At 47.9% G+C, this 19,648-nt stretch overlaps 9 protein-coding genes across 9 annotated transcripts; 3 read left to right on the forward strand and 6 right to left on the reverse strand.

Moving 5' to 3' along the window:
• Positions 1 to 446: 446 nt before the first annotated feature.
• Positions 447 to 866, reverse strand: BDV38DRAFT_252541 (uncharacterized protein). The gene has a single exon (XM_032055141.1). It carries the CDS (start codon positions 627 to 629, stop codon positions 462 to 464), a length of 168 nt encoding a protein of 55 aa, XP_031911377.1. The 5' UTR covers positions 630 to 866; the 3' UTR covers positions 447 to 461.
• Positions 867 to 1,380: 514 nt separating this feature from the next.
• On the reverse strand, positions 1,381 to 2,439 carry BDV38DRAFT_252542 (uncharacterized protein). The gene has a single exon (XM_032055142.1). The coding sequence runs from the start codon at positions 2,085 to 2,087 to the stop codon at positions 1,629 to 1,631; it is 459 nt and encodes a 152-aa protein (XP_031911378.1). The 5' UTR covers positions 2,088 to 2,439; the 3' UTR covers positions 1,381 to 1,628.
• Positions 2,440 to 3,353: 914 nt separating this feature from the next.
• BDV38DRAFT_252543 (uncharacterized protein) lies at positions 3,354 to 3,722 on the reverse strand. Its single transcript, XM_032055143.1, has one exon. The coding sequence runs from the start codon at positions 3,626 to 3,628 to the stop codon at positions 3,368 to 3,370; it is 261 nt and encodes an 86-aa protein (XP_031911379.1). The 5' UTR covers positions 3,629 to 3,722; the 3' UTR covers positions 3,354 to 3,367.
• A 1,864-nt stretch (positions 3,723 to 5,586) lies between these two features.
• Positions 5,587 to 7,164, forward strand: gfsA (glycosyltransferase family 31 protein; the record flags this gene model as incomplete). The annotated part of the gene is made up of 1 exon (XM_032060380.1): positions 5,587 to 7,164. The coding sequence occupies one exon, from the start codon at positions 5,587 to 5,589 to the stop codon at positions 7,162 to 7,164; it is 1,578 nt and encodes a 525-aa protein (XP_031911380.1).
• A 2,624-nt stretch (positions 7,165 to 9,788) lies between these two features.
• BDV38DRAFT_252547 (uncharacterized protein) lies at positions 9,789 to 10,569 on the reverse strand. Its single transcript, XM_032055144.1, has one exon. The coding sequence runs from the start codon at positions 10,478 to 10,480 to the stop codon at positions 10,178 to 10,180; it is 303 nt and encodes a 100-aa protein (XP_031911381.1). The 5' UTR covers positions 10,481 to 10,569; the 3' UTR covers positions 9,789 to 10,177.
• An 8-nt stretch (positions 10,570 to 10,577) lies between these two features.
• On the forward strand, positions 10,578 to 12,337 carry BDV38DRAFT_252548 (uncharacterized protein). The gene is made up of 3 exons (XM_032055145.1): positions 10,578 to 11,103; positions 11,277 to 11,411; positions 11,481 to 12,337. The coding sequence occupies exons 1-3, from the start codon at positions 10,861 to 10,863 to the stop codon at positions 11,760 to 11,762; spliced, it is 660 nt and encodes a 219-aa protein (XP_031911382.1). The 5' UTR covers positions 10,578 to 10,860; the 3' UTR covers positions 11,763 to 12,337.
• Positions 12,338 to 13,135: 798 nt separating this feature from the next.
• On the reverse strand, positions 13,136 to 15,121 carry BDV38DRAFT_272852 (DUF803 domain protein; the record flags this gene model as incomplete). Its single annotated transcript, XM_032057564.1, has 4 exons — positions 13,136 to 14,668; positions 14,726 to 14,818; positions 14,869 to 15,006; positions 15,080 to 15,121. The coding sequence occupies 4 exons, from the start codon at positions 15,119 to 15,121 to the stop codon at positions 13,136 to 13,138; spliced, it is 1,806 nt and encodes a 601-aa protein (XP_031911383.1).
• Positions 15,122 to 15,365: 244 nt separating this feature from the next.
• BDV38DRAFT_140583 (H(+)-transporting V1 sector ATPase subunit E) lies at positions 15,366 to 16,667 on the forward strand. The gene is made up of 4 exons (XM_032051424.1): positions 15,366 to 15,486; positions 15,599 to 15,736; positions 15,799 to 16,310; positions 16,370 to 16,667. The coding sequence occupies exons 2-4, from the start codon at positions 15,704 to 15,706 to the stop codon at positions 16,518 to 16,520; spliced, it is 696 nt and encodes a 231-aa protein (XP_031911384.1). The 5' UTR covers positions 15,366 to 15,486; positions 15,599 to 15,703; the 3' UTR covers positions 16,521 to 16,667.
• Positions 16,668 to 16,964: 297 nt separating this feature from the next.
• Positions 16,965 to 19,353, reverse strand: BDV38DRAFT_284960 (uncharacterized protein; the record flags this gene model as incomplete). Its single annotated transcript, XM_032060381.1, has 7 exons — positions 16,965 to 17,603; positions 17,659 to 17,812; positions 17,862 to 17,940; positions 18,001 to 18,130; positions 18,186 to 18,238; positions 18,287 to 18,388; positions 18,438 to 19,353. The coding sequence occupies 7 exons, from the start codon at positions 19,351 to 19,353 to the stop codon at positions 16,965 to 16,967; spliced, it is 2,073 nt and encodes a 690-aa protein (XP_031911385.1).
• Positions 19,354 to 19,648: the final 295 nt, after the last annotated feature.

Consider the following 19,648-nt stretch of genomic DNA (forward strand, 5'->3'; position numbering starts at 1 on the left):
CAAGTACTGGACCCTGCATGACTCACTACTAATTCAATGTAGTACGCAATCAAACCGTTAGAAGTAGTACCGTCAATCATAGCCCCGAAACCTCCGGAGTAATTCTTCCATATCCCCCTCCCCGGCCGCCCAACTCCCGAAACAGGCCGCGTGAACAATCTTCGGATTAAGAGGAATCCATACGTCTCACCCATCGTCAACGCCTCATACCACCTGAAGACACATCGAAGAACCCACCACCTATCAAAACCCACTGATTCCCAAAGACACCCCGCACCGCGATACCACACACGTAATCGCACATCAAAAACAAAGATACTTGAAACGCGGAGGAAGTTTCAGCCCCACCTTCACAATGTCACAAAGTCAATCCAATTGTCATCCATCCTCTCCCATGCCAAGTGCCAAGTGCCAAGTGCCCAAATACTAAGTATGTATCATAATTAGGTCCTTTCTGCTGTTTAGGGGGTCTTCTTCTCCGATATTGCAAGGTTCCACTGAAACATGGATAATGTAACATGACGTTTCTGAGATCGTTTTTTTGCAGTTTTGGCCGGAGGGGTGTTTTTTTGCAGATAGGGAGTTTTTGGTTTTTGAGGGTTTGGGGAACTGTCAGTAGGTTCCGGCATCGATGCGTAGTGCGTGTTTATGCATAGTTGTCATTTGTGAAGTTAGGTATGAACTAGGACTAATGTGGTAGTTTGGTTTGGATCATGGGATAGACAGTGGCTATATCCATCTAGGATGATCCTCGATAGGAAGGATATAATGAGTATGTGAATGTGCTGGTAGCGAGATAGGAGCAGTGTAGGTAGACGAAGGATAGACTCTACTCAGTATGGCAATGTTGTGTGCATTCTTTCCATGGTAACTGGATACCGTGCCCTGACAGGGACCTTGTTATCCGCCATGGTCGAGTATTGACATTCCTGAGGATGCGAGGAGCAGTGACATATTTAGATTAACCTTTTCGGGATTGCATCGGTGGCTTGATACATGGTATTCAGGGTAAGGATCGTGAGCTCAAACATGATTCAGGTATAAAAGTATGCAAGGGACACGATGGATGACGATAACCGAGTTTACTGACTATGTTGCTATCAAGTATGTTAATTTACTACTAGTATATACTTATGGATATGATCGAGTGCACCAAGCACAAGCATCTCCCTTGTCCAATTAGATTGCAATGGGCTATCACCAAGTTCACGACGAGTATACGGCCAAATTCGAAGTAAATTGGCAAACGGGACGGCACTATCGAGGGAATCCTCCGGGCCGTGCTTTTTTTCATTTATCTGTTCCCATAGCACCGTCGATCAGTTGTGTCGAAGGGTCTCACTTTAATATGGACGAACGTTCCAGAAAACTCTGAGATCTGCCTAAATGTGGATAACCTATGTAAATATATATCATTCTTGGATGGTGAGCACACACACGGCCATGACTGCAAATATATCGTTCCGTGACGCGTAAACCAAACAGCACATGAGGCTGTGTCCACGGTGCTCAGGAGAGAGCAGTAACTGGTCAAGTGATACCAAGGGCCAGCATTAAAACCAACGGACCTAAATGGAACTAGAAAGATATCATAATCCACATTTACGATGGCGGGATATCACCTCATTTTAACACACCCACACTAACGCGTCTACGGTGAAACTATATGGGTCAAGCTCAAAGCATTGTTTGAATTGAGTTCTGTGGTTAAAAGCTTCGTACATATTCCTAGTGTGTAGTTGTACTTCGAGGGTGGAATGGTTGCGTTGCTTAAGAAGTTTATGGAAGCTATACTCCGCGGAGGCCGATGGGAGTTGATATCCCAAGTTGCCACGGAGGCTCCGAGCTTGATACATCGCCGGTTCAAAGTTCAAGGCTGAGCCCCGCGGTTTGGGACCGTTCTTCTTGAAGAAATGATATACTGGCGGAAGTCCGGCACCAACTCCGTCGAACATGACGAGCAAAGGTTCATGGACAGGAAAGGTCGGGTGTACGTGGTTGAAGCGGATCGGGGACCCTTGATAGCTGGTGCCCTTGAACTTTGTACCCCATAGGTGAGAATCGCGACCTGAGCAGACGTCTATCATATCCTGTAGAGGAATAGGACCCTTTTTGATAGTGGGTTTGTTTGGCGTGCGCTTGTTGTGGACAAGGAAAAATGGGGCGTCTCCGTAACGTATCCAGCGGAACGGTCAATGGCAGCGACGGAAACAAGGAAAGCGGCGTCCACCGACGGAGGATGTTGATCAGGGGGGGGCTGGGATTTTGAAATTCTTTTCCGCTCAAGCATTGAGGATAGACTCACTGACCTAACTGGTGTAATTGCCAGTCTACTGTGTGGGACGGTATGCATGGCATTTGTCACTACTAATGGATGTAACAAAGGGTCTGCTGTCCTACATGGGCAGAATTGTACTGCGAAAAGTACCTCCCCCTGTACGGCCCTTAAACCCCGGAGAAAATTTTCTATTGCTTAAGACCTAAGGATAGTGTGACAGGTGCCAAGGCCGGCGTTCAAGCTTAATTACTCGGCAATAGTAGTGGCCACTGGGAGGGGGAGTCAATGCCGATCGTCATCCTAATAGACAATTTCCCTCGTCTGGATACCCTTGGGTCCTAATTCTCTAGCTAAAAAAGACGGGTATCTTCGAGTGAAAAATAAAAAAGATTTGCAAAATCAAGGGCGCCAGGTCCTGTGCCTCCATAGGTGGCAATACTTGGTAACAGAAGTGGACAAGTTTCCATAAATATCAGACGTGCGTCGACATCTTTGGTACACGCGTCAGTTGCTTGTGCTCTTCATTCAATACATATGATTGGATCGCATTGTCGAAAGTTTAGGAGGAGTAGTGCGATTGGAAGTGTTGATCTTGATCCACCAGAACCGCCAGCCCTGGTAACTTTCAGGTACCAAGTACTCCGTACCAACGACCAAGTGACCATCAGCTTACATCCAATTAGGCGACCAGTCGAGGCCACAAATTGCCACAGCGGACATTATTCTCAGCGGTTTGCATGTATGCGTTCTTGACAAGCTACTGACGATTGCTTGTGAAGTGCTTTTTTCCCTCTTGTAAAATATATATATATATATATATATATAGTAACAGAGAAGGCGGTGCATCCAGGGACAAAAAAAGTCTCCTAAGTTCCAATCTGTATGAAGTAGGTCATCCATGTTAAAGCACGGCATACGGACACCGCCCACACACAGCTATCAAGACACTGCGAGGATACTCGAGTTTATGTTAACCGCAACTGAGCCAAGCACGGACTACCAACTACGTACAGGAGTCGTATCAGATTACAGACCTAGTGAAATCACACGATATTAATAATGATATCCTGTGATAAAGACAAGAAAGCTTCAGATATGACCTGAATACCTTCTCCGACTCAGTAATAGGGGAAAACAACAGATGGTGGTGGTGGGAGGGACACGCGGCCCGTGGGGCTCCGAGAAGCAGCGCCCCCTAAATGGTCGCCCCTGAGTGGCTGGAAGGGCGGGAAACCACTCAGATCGACGCCGCTTTTTATTTTCTTCAAGGACTGTTCGCCTGGGAGGTAATCGTACCAGATATCTCGAGTTGAGTACGTATATACTGTCGGTACATAGATGCAGAATCATCAATTGGCGAGCCGTGGGAAATTTTCATCCAGATATTTCACCGTATTTTATAATCTGCAAGGCAGACCGCACAATAACCCCCACGGCTCTTCACAAAAGATGGGAGCAAAGCGAATAATAAAATGTAAAAGAAGATAAAGAACAAACACAGAGTGGCTGCAAATCTGCTAAGGTACTGGAACATTCCCAGAACTTTTCACGCCATTGACCATTCCTAATGGAGCACAATGGTGGATTGTCCGTCCGTCGACTGGACCCGGCGAGTCCCACTTCGTCAAGAAGAGAAGAGATTGTGTGTAATTAGAAAAACGAGCGGTTACGGAAATCTGTAACACTCGATGTCCTGTTTGAAGTTGATGAAGGCAACGTTGATCGGCCGTTAGGACCCTGAGCAGGAGATACGAAGAACGGAGAAAACCCTTCCTAATGGACAGTGCGATTATACAACGCGTACGCAACTCTCTCGGGAAGGATCTTTATGGGTGGGATAATACAACGATCCGGTTTGACCGGATTCACCATAGATTCACCGTTAAGTCAGACTTCCAGAGTACACTCTCTGGTTGTATTCTTCGTGAATCAGATCGCTTCTGGAGAGAACTTGTTATGCAACTCTGTAGGACCCTTACCGTAATGTCGGAGATATTGAATTGAAGATATACACCACTTAACTCAAGTGTATAGGTATTGACTCCTGAACTTGTCGAATATTTTATGCTCGTAGGACATAGTTTCATTGAGCACTGGCCATATATTCTCATAATGATTCAATCATAAACCTTGAGGTTCCGATGGTCGAGGGGGGTTTGGAGGTATGAATCGGATGGTTTGTTTGAAATCCGAAATTGAAAATTACCAACCACCCGTTGTAGTGGAGAGGGGACTCGGAGATCCATCCATCTGGGCGGCATTCTTCCCTTCTGTCAGGGATCTACACCAAAACAGTCCACTGCTTTGAGTATGTATCAGTACTCAGGAAGGGCTAACAGGGTTTCCAGGAATTACAAAAAAAAAAAAAAAAGAAAGCGGACTAAAGTTAGAGAAAATGCGGGAGGCGTCAACAAGGCGAAGGAAGCATAATCAGCATCTTATAACTTGGAAATCCTCATTATTGCCCTCTGGCTTTATTTCTATCTCTCTGCTGAACAAATTTTTCCTCTTCTTCTCAACACCCTCCCAAGCCCTACCTCGAGATTAAGGTCGGTTTCTCGACCATCGATACATCTGAAACCTCTTTTTAAGTGCGGTGGAAAATTACAGCGGAGTTGAGCTTAATATTTTGCAGATTAAATTACCCAGTGGAGGAGCTTAGGCCCCATTTCAACCCGTGGTCCATTATTCGGCATTCCCACTTAGGATCACTTTTCTCTCTCCTGTCTTCATCCTTCCCTCATCCATTCTCTTCATACTTCCTCTCCCCCCCCCCCTCCTCTCTTCTCTTCTTCTTCTTTTCTCCTCCTCATCTCTCAAAGGCTCGACATCGCCCTCACGTCCTCTTTTCTCCTCCAACTCCCATTGTTCTTATAAGCCCTGGACTCGTCCAGTTGTGCTGTTCTTTTTGTTGTCGACCTCTATACTTCCCCTTCGGCTGCTGTTTCCCCCCATCGCGACGGGGAGACCAAATAATTTCACCGGGCCTTTGAACCCGAACCACCACCTTTTTTTGTGACCGTGTCGCAGGTCTCGACGCTGCCAGACTTTCGTTGCCAGTTACTCTAGGCTGTGGAAATTTTTCTATATAAAATTTCTATTCGCCATTTACGCTCTTTTCATCCTCTGTTCGTCGAATCTCGGCTGATTTCTCTGGTGACATTTGTGCGATAGCGGACCCGATAGACGACGACTTTATTCCGTCGATGTCCCTTTGATACAACCAGTGATATAATATTCTTGCTGTCGACCAGTTTCCTACAATCGTTTTCATGCTTAAGAACAATTCCTTTAATAATTCGCCCAAGATGCCGATTTTCCGCACTAGGACTGTCTTTCCTCTCATCGCCCTATTTTCAATAGGCTTCTTCTTTTGGTGCATTGAACGTTATGATCGTGCAGCCTTTCTTCGATTCAAGCACCCCGTCGACCGGGTGACTACGTCAGCTGGTACTCCCCAGATTCAGTTACAACCATCATCAGCCCCGACGGCGAAAATGTGCGATGCGGATCCTAGTGTTATGCCCCCCATGCCGTTCACTGAGTGGCTGCCTCGCAAGAACTATACCCGCGCGTACTTCCGTCCTCACCACGTGAGTCCTAAGACTGAATTCAGCTCGCTGGAGGAAATCGATATCCCTGTGCTCCCGCCCATGACTGTCATGGAGCGCGGTATGGTTGTCTCGCCGGACAACAAGGACGAGGATATTTCCTGCCCTCCCATCATCGATGTTAATGTAGCGGCCGACCATGAGGTTGATGAGACGGACAAGCTTCTGTTTGGTTTGGCCACGACTGCTGACCGTTTGGACCGCTTGCTGCCTTCCCTCCTCTACTCCTACGGAAACACCAAGGCTGGTATTATCGTGTTGGTACCGGAATCCGACGACGACATCCCCAAGCAAGAGACCTACTTCCGTAACCGTGGCTTGGACTTGACACTCATTCAGTCTCCTCTCGATTTCACTGCTCGTTATTTCGGTTTGGTTGAGGCGTTCGCCAACCACATCCGTACCAAGCGTCCTCAGACCCAATGGGTTAGCTTCATTGACGACGATACTTTCTTCTTGTCTCTTCCCACTATCGCTGAGGAGCTGAAGCTTTTCGATGTGACCAAGAAGCATTACATCGGCTCCCTATCAGAAGCCCACTGGCAGGTTGACACCTTTGGTCACATTGCCTTTGGCGGTGCCGGCGTTTTCGTGTCTAAGCCTCTCCTTGACGTTCTCGAAGAATACTACGATGAGTGCCAGGCCTGGGGTGAGCAGCCTGGAGACCAGAAGCTCGGACAGTGCATCCAGAGATACGGAGATACCCCCCTTACCCTTTGGCCCTCTCTTTACCAGATGGACATGAAGGGGGAGGTTGACGGTGTGTACGAGTCGGGCCGGAAGATTGAGTCCCTCCACCACTGGAACAGCTGGTACACCAAGGATGTTGTCAAAATGACGACCGTGGCAGCTGCCGCCGGTCGCCGGTCAGTACTCCGTCGCTGGGTGTTCGACCAGGAAGAGACTGTCAACAACTCCACTGGAAAGAGCACCCGTACATTCTGGGTCTTCACCAACGGATATTCTCTGGTCAAGTACACCTATGGCGAGAACGTTCCTGATGATGCCATTGACTTCGACCATACAGAGAAAACTTGGGAGGAGGACCCTCTTGGCTACGAAGAGCGCCTGGGACCCCTTCGGCCTAAGGAACATGAGGGTGTCCTCAAGGATCGTTGGCTCTTGAGGGAAGCTTACGTTGTTGGTGACAATGTACACCAGTGGTACGTGCGTGAGGAGGATGAAGGCCATAGTGTCATCGAGATCGTTTGGCTTGGACCCAAGGGCGGTGGTGGCGCCGGTATCAAGGACTACAATGTCAGGAAATATCACTGATCTTTTGGTCTACGGATCAAATGAGAAACCACACAACCGATACTGAGGCTGGTCCTTAGATTTGTGGAGTCTTTCCGTTCTTGCACATTATTTTTCATCTTTGTTACGTTCGCTCTCTTTTTATTTATCTCAAGTTCTAATTGTTGTCATACCACCAAGAACGGAAGAGCACTACCCATTTACGAGATAAGGAAACAAAAAAGGTTTTAAACTGAAGGGTGGTCCGAGGTGCACCTCTTTCGACAACTGATTCCTTCGACATCCCTATTTTTGATTGTTCATTTGCCTGGCGTTGTATCGGCGCAGTCAAAGATCGGAACTGGTGGTTTTTCAGCGAAGAGCTTATCTCGTTTTGAGTCCCTTGATTACTTGGCTATACTCCTCCGTTTCCAGAGGAACTTCACGAGTCAACATTTCTCTCCATCAAATCCTTTTTTTTTTTTCTGTTTCCTTTTCCCCCTTTTTCTTTTTTTTTTTTTTTACTCTCCCTTTCTCAGGAGGCTTTCTCTGCAATCATGCATTTTGTAAAAATAGAATTCCGGGCCGTTTCCGGCCCCTTGCTCTTGGAGATTAGCGCATCTGTGATTATGCAAGAATATCATGAGTCAAGTGCTAGATAGAAATTACTACCAATATCTCATTGAGCTTCTCACCAATCACTAGAGTTCTACCATGTATACCTCCGTCGGAACAACGACGCGCGGTCCGTTTCAAGTAAGCGTTTCACATTAAATAACCAAATCCGGGAACTGTCATCCATCAACCCACCCATGGACCAATCACACCCACCAAGCAGCACAACATACTCATTGCACAATACATCGAGTAAAAATTCCTAATCAAATTACGGGAGGAAATAATTTCCCAACAAACAAAGAATCTAGTAACGAAAAAAAAGGGACCTTCCCGCTCTAATTAATCTCTTTGATGCAGGTCGTACTACCTGGCTCTGGCCGGCTCATTTCGGATAACGGATATATGTGGTAGGTAGAGGTAGGTATACGCATCTTCCTAAAACGGATAGAGTTGGTGTCGGGCTCCCCTCCTCTATGACCGCCACATGAGATCATACTATGGGATCGTTACTATAGGCTGAACTGATACGGTGGTTTCGGGCTGAGGTACGGTTGCGTGGTATACCCTCGGGTCGAGTCAAGTGGTGTTTTTTATGGGGTTAGTTGGTTGGTGAGGTAGGTGGTGGTGGTGGTTGCTGTGGCTGGGTTAACGTCCTTAGGTATTCTTTTCTAGGGTTGTTTCTTGATGACTAGGCTATATGTAGTAGGAGGTGGTAGTATATCTTGGGAGCTGGAGGAGAGAAGTGTGTCGTATGTGGATCCGGTGACGTCCTGGGAGAAGGTCCTCTATCTCTTTCGAAGAGGTAGTGGTACATCATTACTATGGTCTAGGTGATTGAGAGGATGAAATGAGATTGCTTTATGTTCTTCTTGAGTACTTTTGAGCTCTCGCCGGGTTTAGTAATGCGTGTGTCACTGATAGCAGGGTTGCATTCTGGGCGCTGATAAGAGGTGTTTGCTTTTTTGGGTTAAGAACATATTTATTCCTGAGGCAGAGAGCTGGGACAATGCGATATTGCGTATTATGGAAGATCAACGGAGCTTGTTGTCCCGGTACCTTTTTATTCAACTGCAGGTCATACTGTTATGTTGGGCTTACGGTTCGCCTGACGAGGCTTGTTTCGACTACAAGTGTTAGCGAGAGATGGTAAGATAGATCCGAACTAGTACAGTGGGTTTCCGAGTGGATGTTCTGATTTGGCGAGGAGTCTCTTTGGGAGGGTCTGAGATGTATGATAGAAACGTTTTGATATACCTCTAGGGTACTAGGTAAGTGCTTGTCTTTTGGGAAGTGGCTGGAATGTTTGTTTGGGCGGCTTCTGCTGACGGTGTCATCGTTCATAGTTAATCAATCACACCTATGGGGAAGACACACAATGATACGAGGAAAGTAAGCCGAAGCTAAGAGACAGAGACAAGCATCTACAAGAGATGAGGTAGGGAAGGAGATACACAATGAGTGAAGACCCTTGTAACAAGGACCACTTACGCTGTATCATCTCACAATCAGAGATCATTGAGGATCCTAGCTATGATCCGAGCGTCTCCTGTTTCGAAAGGAACTAACCAATTTCGACAGTCGAGTCGAAGTTTTAAAAAAAAAAAAAAAAAAGGGAACTCATGCTCCACGAGGAATAGGCCCCTCGTGGGATTGACGTGTAACTTCAGAGTGCATGAATGGGGGAAACAATGGTGAGCCATTATTGGCCGGAAGATACTGATATGGCTGGAATTATTGAACAACTAGCAGTAATAGTGACCATGGGGGTGACTGGTCATGCGAGAGTAACTCTCAAATTCTCAATGCATCCTTATGCTATTTATAAAGGAAACTAGTCATGAACCATGAACGCCTGGGGTCAGGTCACAATGAGGTGTGTTCGGTCACATACAGGGGAGCGTTGCCCTTGCTTTACGCTACATCGTACATCGTTCTCATGATCAGGATAATGATCTCTGTTGTGCTACATGCCTGATATGCTCACATATGATAGGTATAGCATTATTTCTACAAGATTGACCAAGTTCTGCCCTTGAGTTCGACGAGGAGTTAGTGGTGGGGGAAACCTTGGCTGGATGGTACTCGAGAGAGGCGTGGAATGTGCCGCGGCTGACTCATCCTGGAAAAAACAAAGCGAAAAAAAGGTAGTTAAGTGACAATACCAAAAATTGGGTCCTGCTGAAGTTCCAGCCTTGATTTTCTGCAGGTAAATTTGTTCCGGTCACTTTTGCTGAACCCCAAAAAATCATGTGACGAACAGTGATCTTTTTTTGGTCATTTGGTCAATCATCGTCGTCACAAAACAATAAGAATTGAGAAGTACATAATCAGGATCTTCAGGATAGGCACTTGGACAGGCTTAACCAGATAAGAACCTCCCAGACTATTCACCAAGTGGAGTACATAGTGGTACATGGTCAGTGGTATCAAGGTATTATTACGCGATAGTGGGGAATGTGAGTTGGCTTCCGGATCGAATCCTCGATGCCTCCCGGGGGCTGAGCCAATTAAAGAGAATGCCAAGATTGGCGTGTGCTCCACCGTTGGGTCTGGACAAACTTAGTACTTTGTTACGGTCATTTACCGTCGGTGTCTTCAGCTGTCCTTCAGGAGGCTTCGAAGAGAAAATGACGGTTGGATGTGATGGGTTTGAAAGGAGGAAAGTGATAGGTTGAGGTATCCTGATAGTAAGGTTAAGGTCATTTAGAGAGGTCTCTACCTCTGAAACATTTGGCAGCATTTCCACTCCGGGGGGTCCTGTGTCGCCGTCGAATTCATGGAATTCATCCACTGTGTAGGGAGGATTGCTTGTACCGGTGATACGGTAAGGAGGGAATGGGGCCGTCGGGCACACGTGACAGACCGCCTGCCTGTCCCAACCGGCACTTTGCCTTCTTCGAACTCCTCCTCCCCGTTTCTCTTTCCTCTTCTTGTCCTGAACCCAAACCCTGCGAAGCAAACGCGTTACTCGATTTGGTCATTCTTCCTCCCCCCTCAAAAGCATCATTCCTCTTTGGGCATCTGTCTTCACATCCCCCAGATAATCCCCATTACCTGCTTCTTGACATTACTCTATCTTTTCTTTTCTTCCTTCCCCCGCCGTTCTACCCTTGTTCCAGCATGGCCGACATCACTGCCGTCGGTGAGGAGAACCCTTCTCCTACCCAGGATGACCTGCAGCAGGCCGCCGGTAACGGCGCCGCTGACAACCGCACCAAGCGTGCTCGTATGAGCGCCGACGATGACGACGATGATGACGATAAGCCCGGTCGCGAGCGCAGAAAGATTGAAATCAAGTTCATCCAGGATAAGTCGCGTCGCCACATCACTTTCTCCAAGCGGAAGGCGGGTATCATGAAGAAGGTACGTGCTTGTCGCGTCTCCATACCCTCATTGTTTCTTTGTTTCCTCGAGTTCTCGCCCGGCCATTCCCTTTTGTTTGGATTCAATCCACCTCTTTCATTCGCGTATAATCCAATTGTCGCGTGCATTGACCTCACCAAATCGCTGACGATTTCTCTGCGGTCGCAAAACAGGCATACGAGCTGTCGGTTCTCACGGGCACCCAGGTGCTATTGCTAGTCGTGTCTGAGACTGGTCTCGTCTATACTTTCACTACCCCCAAGCTTCAACCATTGGTGACGAAAGCCGAGGGCAAGAACCTCATCCAGGTGAGTGGACTGAATCTACACCCGGTGACGTAAACGATATGCCAGAACTGACATCTCCTCTCGTGATAGGCCTGTCTCAATGCACCCGATCCTACCACCAATGAGAACGGTGTCGAGGCCGGTGATGTGCCGACAGAGACACCCGAGGATGTCGCCGCCCACAACAATGTCAATGCCCAGCAGCAGAACATCCCTCGCCCTGCGGGCATGCACCCAGGCTATATGACCAACGAACAGCAGCAGCAGATGGCCTACTACCAAAATCTTCAGCAGCAACAGCAAGCTGGTGGGCAGTACCCTGGAATGCCCGTGGGCAACCGGATGCCGCCCCAGCACCAGCCCACTGCATAAGCGGTGGTCTTGCTTCTGCGTAATATGTCCTCAGAAGCCGCGGAATCCAGATGTTTGTTGTTTCGCGTCTTCGTCAACTTCAACATGTGCACCTCCGCACCATCGGCCTTCCTTTGATACCCAGCGAAATCTGAATTCTCTTGCCCTGCAAATGACGCTCTAAACGCGGTTTCCGTCGTATACCAGCAACATAACACAAACACCAAAGGTGCCTTAGCTTGTAACCTGTGTATATCATGAGCCGTTGATTCAACGTTGAGGGGTCTGCAGCACCGTTCTCGTGCTGGCTAGATTCCGATTCTATTTATTCCGAAGTCATACAAGACCAAGGGTTTAAAAAAATAAAAAGACAAAAAAAAAATTCAGAAAAAAAAAAGTTCAATTGACGATGAAACACGAAGGATGCAAGCGCTTGGTTCTGGGTTCCGAAGCTATTAATTGTTTTCTTCACGTTCATCTAATTATCTGCTAGACGACAAGTGGAGGTGGCGGTGTTACTGGTGCTTTTCATCTCTTCTCTTTACTCCTGGCGAAGTGGTTTTCCTTACAATGTTTTTTATCCATAATTTGTGTTTCAACCTGCTTTGACTAATTCCTGACTTATCTTTATCTATTTCCCCCCTTTGCGTCGTGTGTGTTCCTTGCATATGTCCTAGTCAACACTGGTATACCCGACCAGTGCAATTCGACTGCTCAGGGAGCAGTAATCCAGGACACGCATGTAGGAATCGGACACGAATTTCCTTGCTTTGATTTGATTGAGTAACTGATGCGATATTGGACTGGGTTTCCCCGGGTAGGACGTATGTCTCATGTATGGTACGGAGAAAATTGGAGCTCTTCTTTTGCCTCATTCTGTAACTGAACAAACAAGGGAGACGGTACTCCTACGCATAATATTACTTGTTTCTACTAGATTTCAGTCACATGTTTCAATCTTGATCTAGAACTGGAAGTCCATTCCATAGGCAGTTTGAAAGAACGAATACTCAAAATAAAAACCCAGAGTCAGGAAAGTCTACCGCCAATCTAACTAATCCAAGGTATCATCGTCCACGCTATATGATATAAAGGGAAAAAAACTAAAAAAAAAAAAAAGAAAGAAATAGAATTAAGGGGAAAACAAATAAAAAAAACCAATGTCCGTTACACGAGAAGCCAGTAACTTTCCCCAAATCCAAAGGTCGCTCAACATACCATCCCTGATTAGTCCCGATCAAATCAAAGAAGAACATGGATGGAAAGCGGATGAGCACTTCCGACTGTGTTGGACAATGGTTTATAACCAGACATAAGAATATTGTGATGTAATATACAATGGGATATAGGAAGGTCAGTCCTTTCTTAGCTCACTGGTAACGGATGCAGGGATATTATCTATCTGTATCAGTGTCTGGGTTGTGTTCGGGATCATCGTGAGTTCCTTGGTCGCTCCGCCGTTGACCACCGGTTAAGCGAGAGAGGTACCGTAGACCGGTTTGCCATGCGGCTCCTAGAGCGCCACTGCTCGTGCCTGCGAGGGGCATTGCGTCTGTGTCGGTGGGTGGTGGTGGTGGTTCACGGGAGGAGGGAGTGTCAGAGCGGTTGTCCTGGGTTCCATATCCGAGGCTAGAGATGTCAAAGAAAGAAGAGCCGCCGGCATATGTGCGCCGCTTTTGGGGCGCTCGACAGTTGTCGGGGGTTGGGGCCGACGTTCTTCGTTGGTGTCCGGGCTGGAAGCTGGAAGGTCGAACTTTGCGGGGACTCCAGGTCTGATGGATAAGTGGGCTGGTTGATGAGTGGCGTTGTCTGCGCAGGGAGGCGTCTTTCAGGGCGACGGACTTGGGTTTTCCTCTTGGTCGGGTTTGAAATGGATCGGCAGAGAGTCGTTTGAGTAACGGTGTCCGGGAGTCCGGGTCAGCGTAATCAAAATCCGACTCGTCGAGCTCCGCCCAAATGGATGCTGGATCCATGTCTGCCGAACTCCCTTGAGGGGTGAGTACAGGTAAGCTGGGGGTTCGTCGATGAGAAGCTCCGCGGTGAGAGGCTTTCCATAGAAGAGGCTCGTGCTCTCCGGCCTGGTCTTCTTCGTCTTCTAGTCCCAGTTCGAGGGATGAGCGAGGGTGTTCCTCGACAACAGCCATTCCAGGACCCAGTGCGGTCTGAGATGGGCCGACAACTGTTACAGCGGCATGACTATCGATGACTTCTAATCGCCATGAGAGACACATCACCCCGCTTAGCAACACAAGAGTACCAAGTGCGATAAGTCCAGCATGAAGGCCGGTCAACTGAGACATCTGACGAAAATAGATAAGACCGTCCAGAATGGCTATGATATTATAAATGCAAAAGACAAACGGATATAGAACGCTCGTGCTGCACAGCTTCAGGCCTCGGTGTAGGTAGAAGAGCTGCGTGAGAGAAAGCGTGATCATTGCAATCAATATTACCCATGACTGCCATCGGTTGAACTGATTCACACGATCCACGACCGTTCGTACAAGTAGTTCAACTGCTGATTTTGCCAAAAGTAAAGCGTGCGCCGATAGAATCCCGCTTACTAGTCCACAGCATAACCCACGTATTAGCCGAGAACGGCCTTGGGTCAGTTGTAGATGTGGCACATAAGGATGGCGGGAACTCGAATGTTTTGAACGAAATGGAGACGCGAAGTACTTCAGAAGTCTTGAACCGAGTAAGATGACCAGCACCAGTACAGCTGTTCCAGCCATCCAAAGAATAAAATTCCAACGCTGGAGGAGTTCTAGGAGTTGATCGAGGGTGTGTGCAGGCTCCCCAATGGCCCCGAAGGTTGCTATGAGAAGAGCGCCGATACAGACCAGGATGGTACCTATAAGGGAGTATCTGGTGAACGGTTCCCCCAAAATCAAGGTTGCAAAGACGGTATTAAAGACGAGCCCGGACTGTTCACAGCCTTGTTAGTAAGGGCTCTGGGGATCCGAGCTTGGGGAGACACTGACAGCTTGGAGAGTCGATAATACCGGAAGCGGAAGTGTAGTGATTTGTATAGTACTCCCAACGATGTTCGAAATGACGAACATTAGCATGCCCAGCTGTAGACCATCAGTACTATTCCTCGTCGGTTTTGTAAGTCTTCGCATACCTGCCATCTTCGACGCTTGTATGGTGGCCGGCGGAGATCGTAAGGGTGTTTCTCGTCCTCGAGGATATGCGATTTGCGCTGGAGGGTCAATCCAATGGCCTGGAGACTGGTCGAAACCAGTCCAACGACAACTCCGACCTATTACCGCAGTTCTAGTCAGTACATTGAGTAAATCATTCGCCGGAATATATCATTCGCGTGGGAAACAGACCGCGACACTCCCCTGTGGGGACAGGCCACCTAAATTACCCATCACGAGTATCTTCATGCATTGGTCGTTAAGTGGGGGACGGTAGACCAGACGCCGCAACACATTAAAAGAGTTTCGGCAAGATTCGAAGTACTGTCGCCATATTCTAGAAAGAAAAATAGCAGGGAAGTGGCAGAGTTGGACAGGAAATAAATGGGAGGCCCAGGACGATGTAGTTGAGACAAGGCGAGTGACTGGAGTGATCTCATGGGGTGCGGGCGGGAAACCGTCAGGTAGTTCCTGAGGCGCCAAACTCGCTATGGCCAACTGACCCGATCGTCACCAGATCCGCTGCGTACAACCTCCCCCATTCACCTGCTGCTTGTTTAGAGCTCTCCCCTCCCTGGCCCCGCCAACTATTTGCACCGGTAGGCATTCCTCCCACTCTATTTTTGTCTTTTTTGATCCCTGATCATTTCTGTGCCCCATCGTCCTGGAATCCAATGCTGACTAGGTCATTGTCCTGACCTCCCCCCCCAGAAAGCACCTCCGCATCGGGAAGCTTGACTTGCGCTGTCTGGTCACCACGCCCTTCGACTCCATCTAATACCTAGATTCTGTTATCATCCGATATTGCTAGCCAAAATGTCGCAAAGCCATGCCCTTTCCGACGATCAGGTACGCTGCCTCCGAAGCATGATATGCCTGTTATTCCCCGAGCTTATATCGTCTACGAACAGGTCGCGGGCGAGCTCCGCAAGATGACGGCCTTCATCCGGCAGGAAGCGCTGGAGAAGGCCCGTGAGATTGAGCTGAAGGCCGATGAAGAATTTGCGATTGAGAAGTCAAAGCTCGTCCGTCAGGAAACCGCTGCCATTGACACCCTGTACGAGAAGAAGTTCAAGCAGGCTGCCATGTCCCAACAGATCACCCGTTCCACCCTTTCAAACCGTACTCGTCTCCGTGTTCTTTCTTCTCGCCAGGAACTTCTTGATGAGCTGTTCCAGCAAGCTCGTGATAAGATTTCCGGCATCGCAGCGAAGGATGCTAAGAAGTATGAAACTGTTCTGCAGGGACTGATCCTTGAGGGCTTGTATGCTCTTAATGAGGAGAAGGTGGCCATTCGGGTGAGGGCCAAGGACACTGGCGCAGCTAAGAAGGCGATTGAGGGGGCTCAGAAGGCATTCAAAGAGAAGGTTGGCAAGGATGTTAATGTGGAGGTAGATGAGGCCGAGCCTTTGCCGGAGGGATCGTAAGTCATGTTCTTTGTTTCCACTTTCGGTCGTACTATATCTAACGCATGATCTGCAGTGCTGGAGGTGTGGTCATTCTCGGCGGACAGGGTACGATCGAGCTCAACAACACTTTCGAAGAGCGCCTGCGGTTGCTCGAGATCGATGCTCTTCCCGCCGTGAGAGAAACACTATTCGGAAAGAACCAGAACCGGAGGTTCTACGATTAGACTAATACCTGTCCTATTATTGATTTTGCGCCAAGTCCGTTATCGCTGATTCTTGTATCTATGTCTCTTTGATTAACGCTCCGCATGCGGAGAACAGCATAGCCCTGTCTACAGTCTCTTACTATTCTCCAGTAAAGTTTACCTACGTTTCAGGCTACTCTTCAAGAAGATCGGGTGGGAAAAGGCAGCGTTACAGTAGAATCACTGGCTGCTGCTCTCAAGCTCATATCAGTCATAATCCCCTTCCATCATTAGATAATTTTAGGTTGTCTGGTCATGCTCCTGGCTGGCCATTTCAATCATAGTAGCTCTGGCATTTGTCAAGCTCTTGCACTAGAATCCCTTTGACATTTGTTGTGATAAAGGTTGGTGTATAGTCTGGATATACTTCCCACGCAAAGAAGAAAATAGATTTTGGGCCATGAGGATAGTCAAGGACTAGCCTCATGGCGAAGCTTCTGGTTGTCGGGTGGGAGTTTCCGGGTCTTGTTTGATATTGACCTTCCACGGGTCAAAAACTTTCTTGTTTTGGCGACCAGCCCCATTCTCTCCGAATATTGACCTCTTTGGGCGTGGCTTGGTCCTGACAGAGTATATAATGCGGTAGTGCAAGGCTTCGAGGGCTTCCTTCGCTAGGGTCCGCTTGAGATGGGATGCGCCCGAATCCTCAATGGAGGTGAATATTCTCTTGATCCGGTCCGCGAGCACATCAACCTCGGAGTTGAATTCCCGCTCTGCATCTTTACTCGAAAAGTCCACGCCGGACCAGCCGGAATCAATAGCAATATTGAGGATAGTAGTTATAGCCATAAGTTCCCCATAGTCGTATTCGGGTTGATCTTTCGTCTTATATCTCTTCACATCAAAACGTTTGTCTTTCAGGACATTGGTTATTCTCTTTAAATAAACCATCACATCTGGCTCTTCGGTTAGTGGAGAAGGATCGCTCGTTAAGAACGCGACGGCGAGACGGCATCGCAGCATTGCAATCCAGCTTGATGTTGGCAAGATGTGCGTCAAGAGGCGGCTCTGGAATACAGCATCGTTGATGGTTTCGTAGGCAGATGTGCACACGCGATATACCTAGATACGTCAGTGGATATCCTTGCATATTGTCGCACGACATAGGTAGTATTACCAACTCATCCGCCGTTTCTTCGGGGATACTCTCCAACACTGCAGTTATAGTCCTTTCCAATTCCGAGCAACCCATGGGGTCGCGAGTTAATGATATGTCGAGAGAAAGACGGAAGAGTATACTAAGTATGTGTTCTCTAGTCTCGTCGGAGAACCTATCAAATGTTAATAGTTGTTTCATCATGGTGCAACCTCGACACTAACAGATCTGCTGCCCCACGCAGAAGGTTTAGAATAGACAGCAGAGCAGCATGGTGCTGTGGAGCTGCGCGCAGCGAACTATCTGTGTGTTCTGTTAGTTATACGAAAGAGCGAAACGAGCAGAAATACAGGCTAGCCTCACTTTTTGGGACTGCGTCTGGAACTATAACTTCAGAGAATGCCAAGGCCTTCGGGCTTGCTCCCATCCTTTGAAAAATGGCGTCAATGCTGTCCGGCTGCACAAGTGACTGTATACGTTCCGCAGTAGTGTTCTTTGAAATGCTTCAGTATTAAAACCTCTCCCACTCAACATATAGCTTGACAAACCTTGAAGGCCCGGCAATAAGCGCTCCTTAATGTATCTCGAGGCTCTGAGGGTACTAAAGGATGTAAGCGCAATACTAACTCAGGGATTCATGTCAACACACCAGAATTAAGCATCCATATAACTAACTCGTCAGGCAGGAGCCCCCTTGACAACGCGAAATCAACAGAGCCTGAATGAAATGCTCGCTCTCTCGATTCGGGATCTACAAACAGGTTAGAGATGGAACCCGAGATACCACTTTTCAAGCGAACCTCGTAGCACAGAAAGACTTGACTTCGCTGGTATACAGTTCCGTGGAAACGCCGGAGGAGGAGCTAATCCACTGCCGTGGTCGAAGAAAAACCACGATTTCTCCATGTCAAATGCTTCCGTTCTCCGAACAGCATCAAGTAAGCGTCGCAGCCCCGTTTCGTCATTCTGGTCGTCGAGAGCCGACGTCAGAATACCTTCGTGCAACTGTTGTAAGCCCGGAGCTGCCTCGGACTTTGAAGCGGCTTTCCGGGCATTTTCCTCTTCTAAAGCAGCCCTAAGCTTTGCAATGCTTGCCTCGGTCTCATTATCATCGACTGCCTGGGTAACAAGACTATCAATGGTGTGCTTGTACTTCGGGGCAGAAACACGACTCAGCGAAAACCTTCTAGGTTTCACGTCGTCTCTTGACGGCCGAGAACGCAAAGTCCTTCCGTGGCTAGATGAATCATTGCTTGTTTCTTCCTTTGTGGAGGTTTCATCTGGTTTGGCGAACTTCAGAAAAAGAGAGGTTGGATCTTCAAAGACCTCACTTGTGTCCGTATCTTCACCGTCGGAGCTGATTACAACTTCTTTTCCGTTTCTAACAACGCGCTGGGCTAGGTTGAAGCTTGGTGGTAATGTTGGATCAGAAGCTGTGGGTTCAGTATTTTGAGAGCTTGGTTGGTGCTGTGAGTTTTCTGCAGAATCTGTGACAGAGAGTAACAATGACTGTTTCAGCTGCAATGCTGGACCGTCTGGAGTTTGTGGAGATCCACCATTTGATACAAAGGACGACGGCGGTTCAGTGAGGGGAGAAGACTGAGAACTCGCGGCAAGAGTTTCGCTTGGATCCTGGTACCGAGAATCTCTGCTAGCTGAAAAATCTGGCCGTTTGAAATAATTCCTGATGCTGGAACGTTGAGACATGCCGGACATTCTGAAGGAAGTTTGATATGGAAATTGGCCCGCATGCACGGCTCCCGATAGCTAGTAGGCATCTTGGCGCTACACCTTGAGTGGAGAAAGGTTAGGTTCGGCGCTAGCCAATAGAATGGCCTTTACCTCTTACGGATAAATGGAGTACTTTCCTGGGCCCCAGTATACTACGAGACAGTCTAGACTACGTCCAAACACTCATTTTGCTTCGAATGAAGTTAATAACTGCTTTCTAAATCTTTCTAATTGCTTGCGCAAGTATATCATTTTTCTGGGGCAAACTAAATGCGGAAGT

The sequence above is a fragment of the Aspergillus pseudotamarii genome (assembly GCF_009193445.1).
Source record: "Aspergillus pseudotamarii strain CBS 117625 unplaced genomic scaffold BDV38scaffold_44, whole genome shotgun sequence".
Lineage (NCBI taxonomy): Eukaryota > Fungi > Ascomycota > Eurotiomycetes > Eurotiales > Aspergillaceae > Aspergillus > Aspergillus pseudotamarii.

Bases quoted from the DNA above. Each gene is read 5' to 3' on its own strand.
- BDV38DRAFT_252541 (XM_032055141.1), bottom strand. From the start codon at position 629: ATGCCGGAACCTACTGACAGTTCCCCAAACCCTCAAAAACCAAAAACT.
- BDV38DRAFT_252542 (XM_032055142.1), bottom strand. From the start codon at position 2,087: ATGATAGACGTCTGCTCAGGTCGCGATTCTCACCTATGGGGTACAAAG.
- BDV38DRAFT_252543 (XM_032055143.1), bottom strand. From the start codon at position 3,628: ATGATTCTGCATCTATGTACCGACAGTATATACGTACTCAACTCGAGA.
- BDV38DRAFT_252547 (XM_032055144.1), bottom strand. From the start codon at position 10,480: ATGCTGCCAAATGTTTCAGAGGTAGAGACCTCTCTAAATGACCTTAAC.
- BDV38DRAFT_252548 (XM_032055145.1), top strand. From the start codon at position 10,861: ATGGCCGACATCACTGCCGTCGGTGAGGAGAACCCTTCTCCTACCCAG. The intron at 11,104-11,276 runs GTACGTGCTTGT...GTCGCAAAACAG, and splicing joins AGGCGGGTATCATGAAGAAG to GCATACGAGCTGTCGGTTCT. The intron at 11,412-11,480 runs GTGAGTGGACTG...CTCTCGTGATAG, and splicing joins AGGGCAAGAACCTCATCCAG to GCCTGTCTCAATGCACCCGA.
- BDV38DRAFT_140583 (XM_032051424.1), top strand. From the start codon at position 15,704: ATGTCGCAAAGCCATGCCCTTTCCGACGATCAG. The intron at 15,737-15,798 runs GTACGCTGCCTC...GTCTACGAACAG, and splicing joins ATGCCCTTTCCGACGATCAG to GTCGCGGGCGAGCTCCGCAA. The intron at 16,311-16,369 runs GTAAGTCATGTT...CATGATCTGCAG, and splicing joins GAGCCTTTGCCGGAGGGATC to TGCTGGAGGTGTGGTCATTC.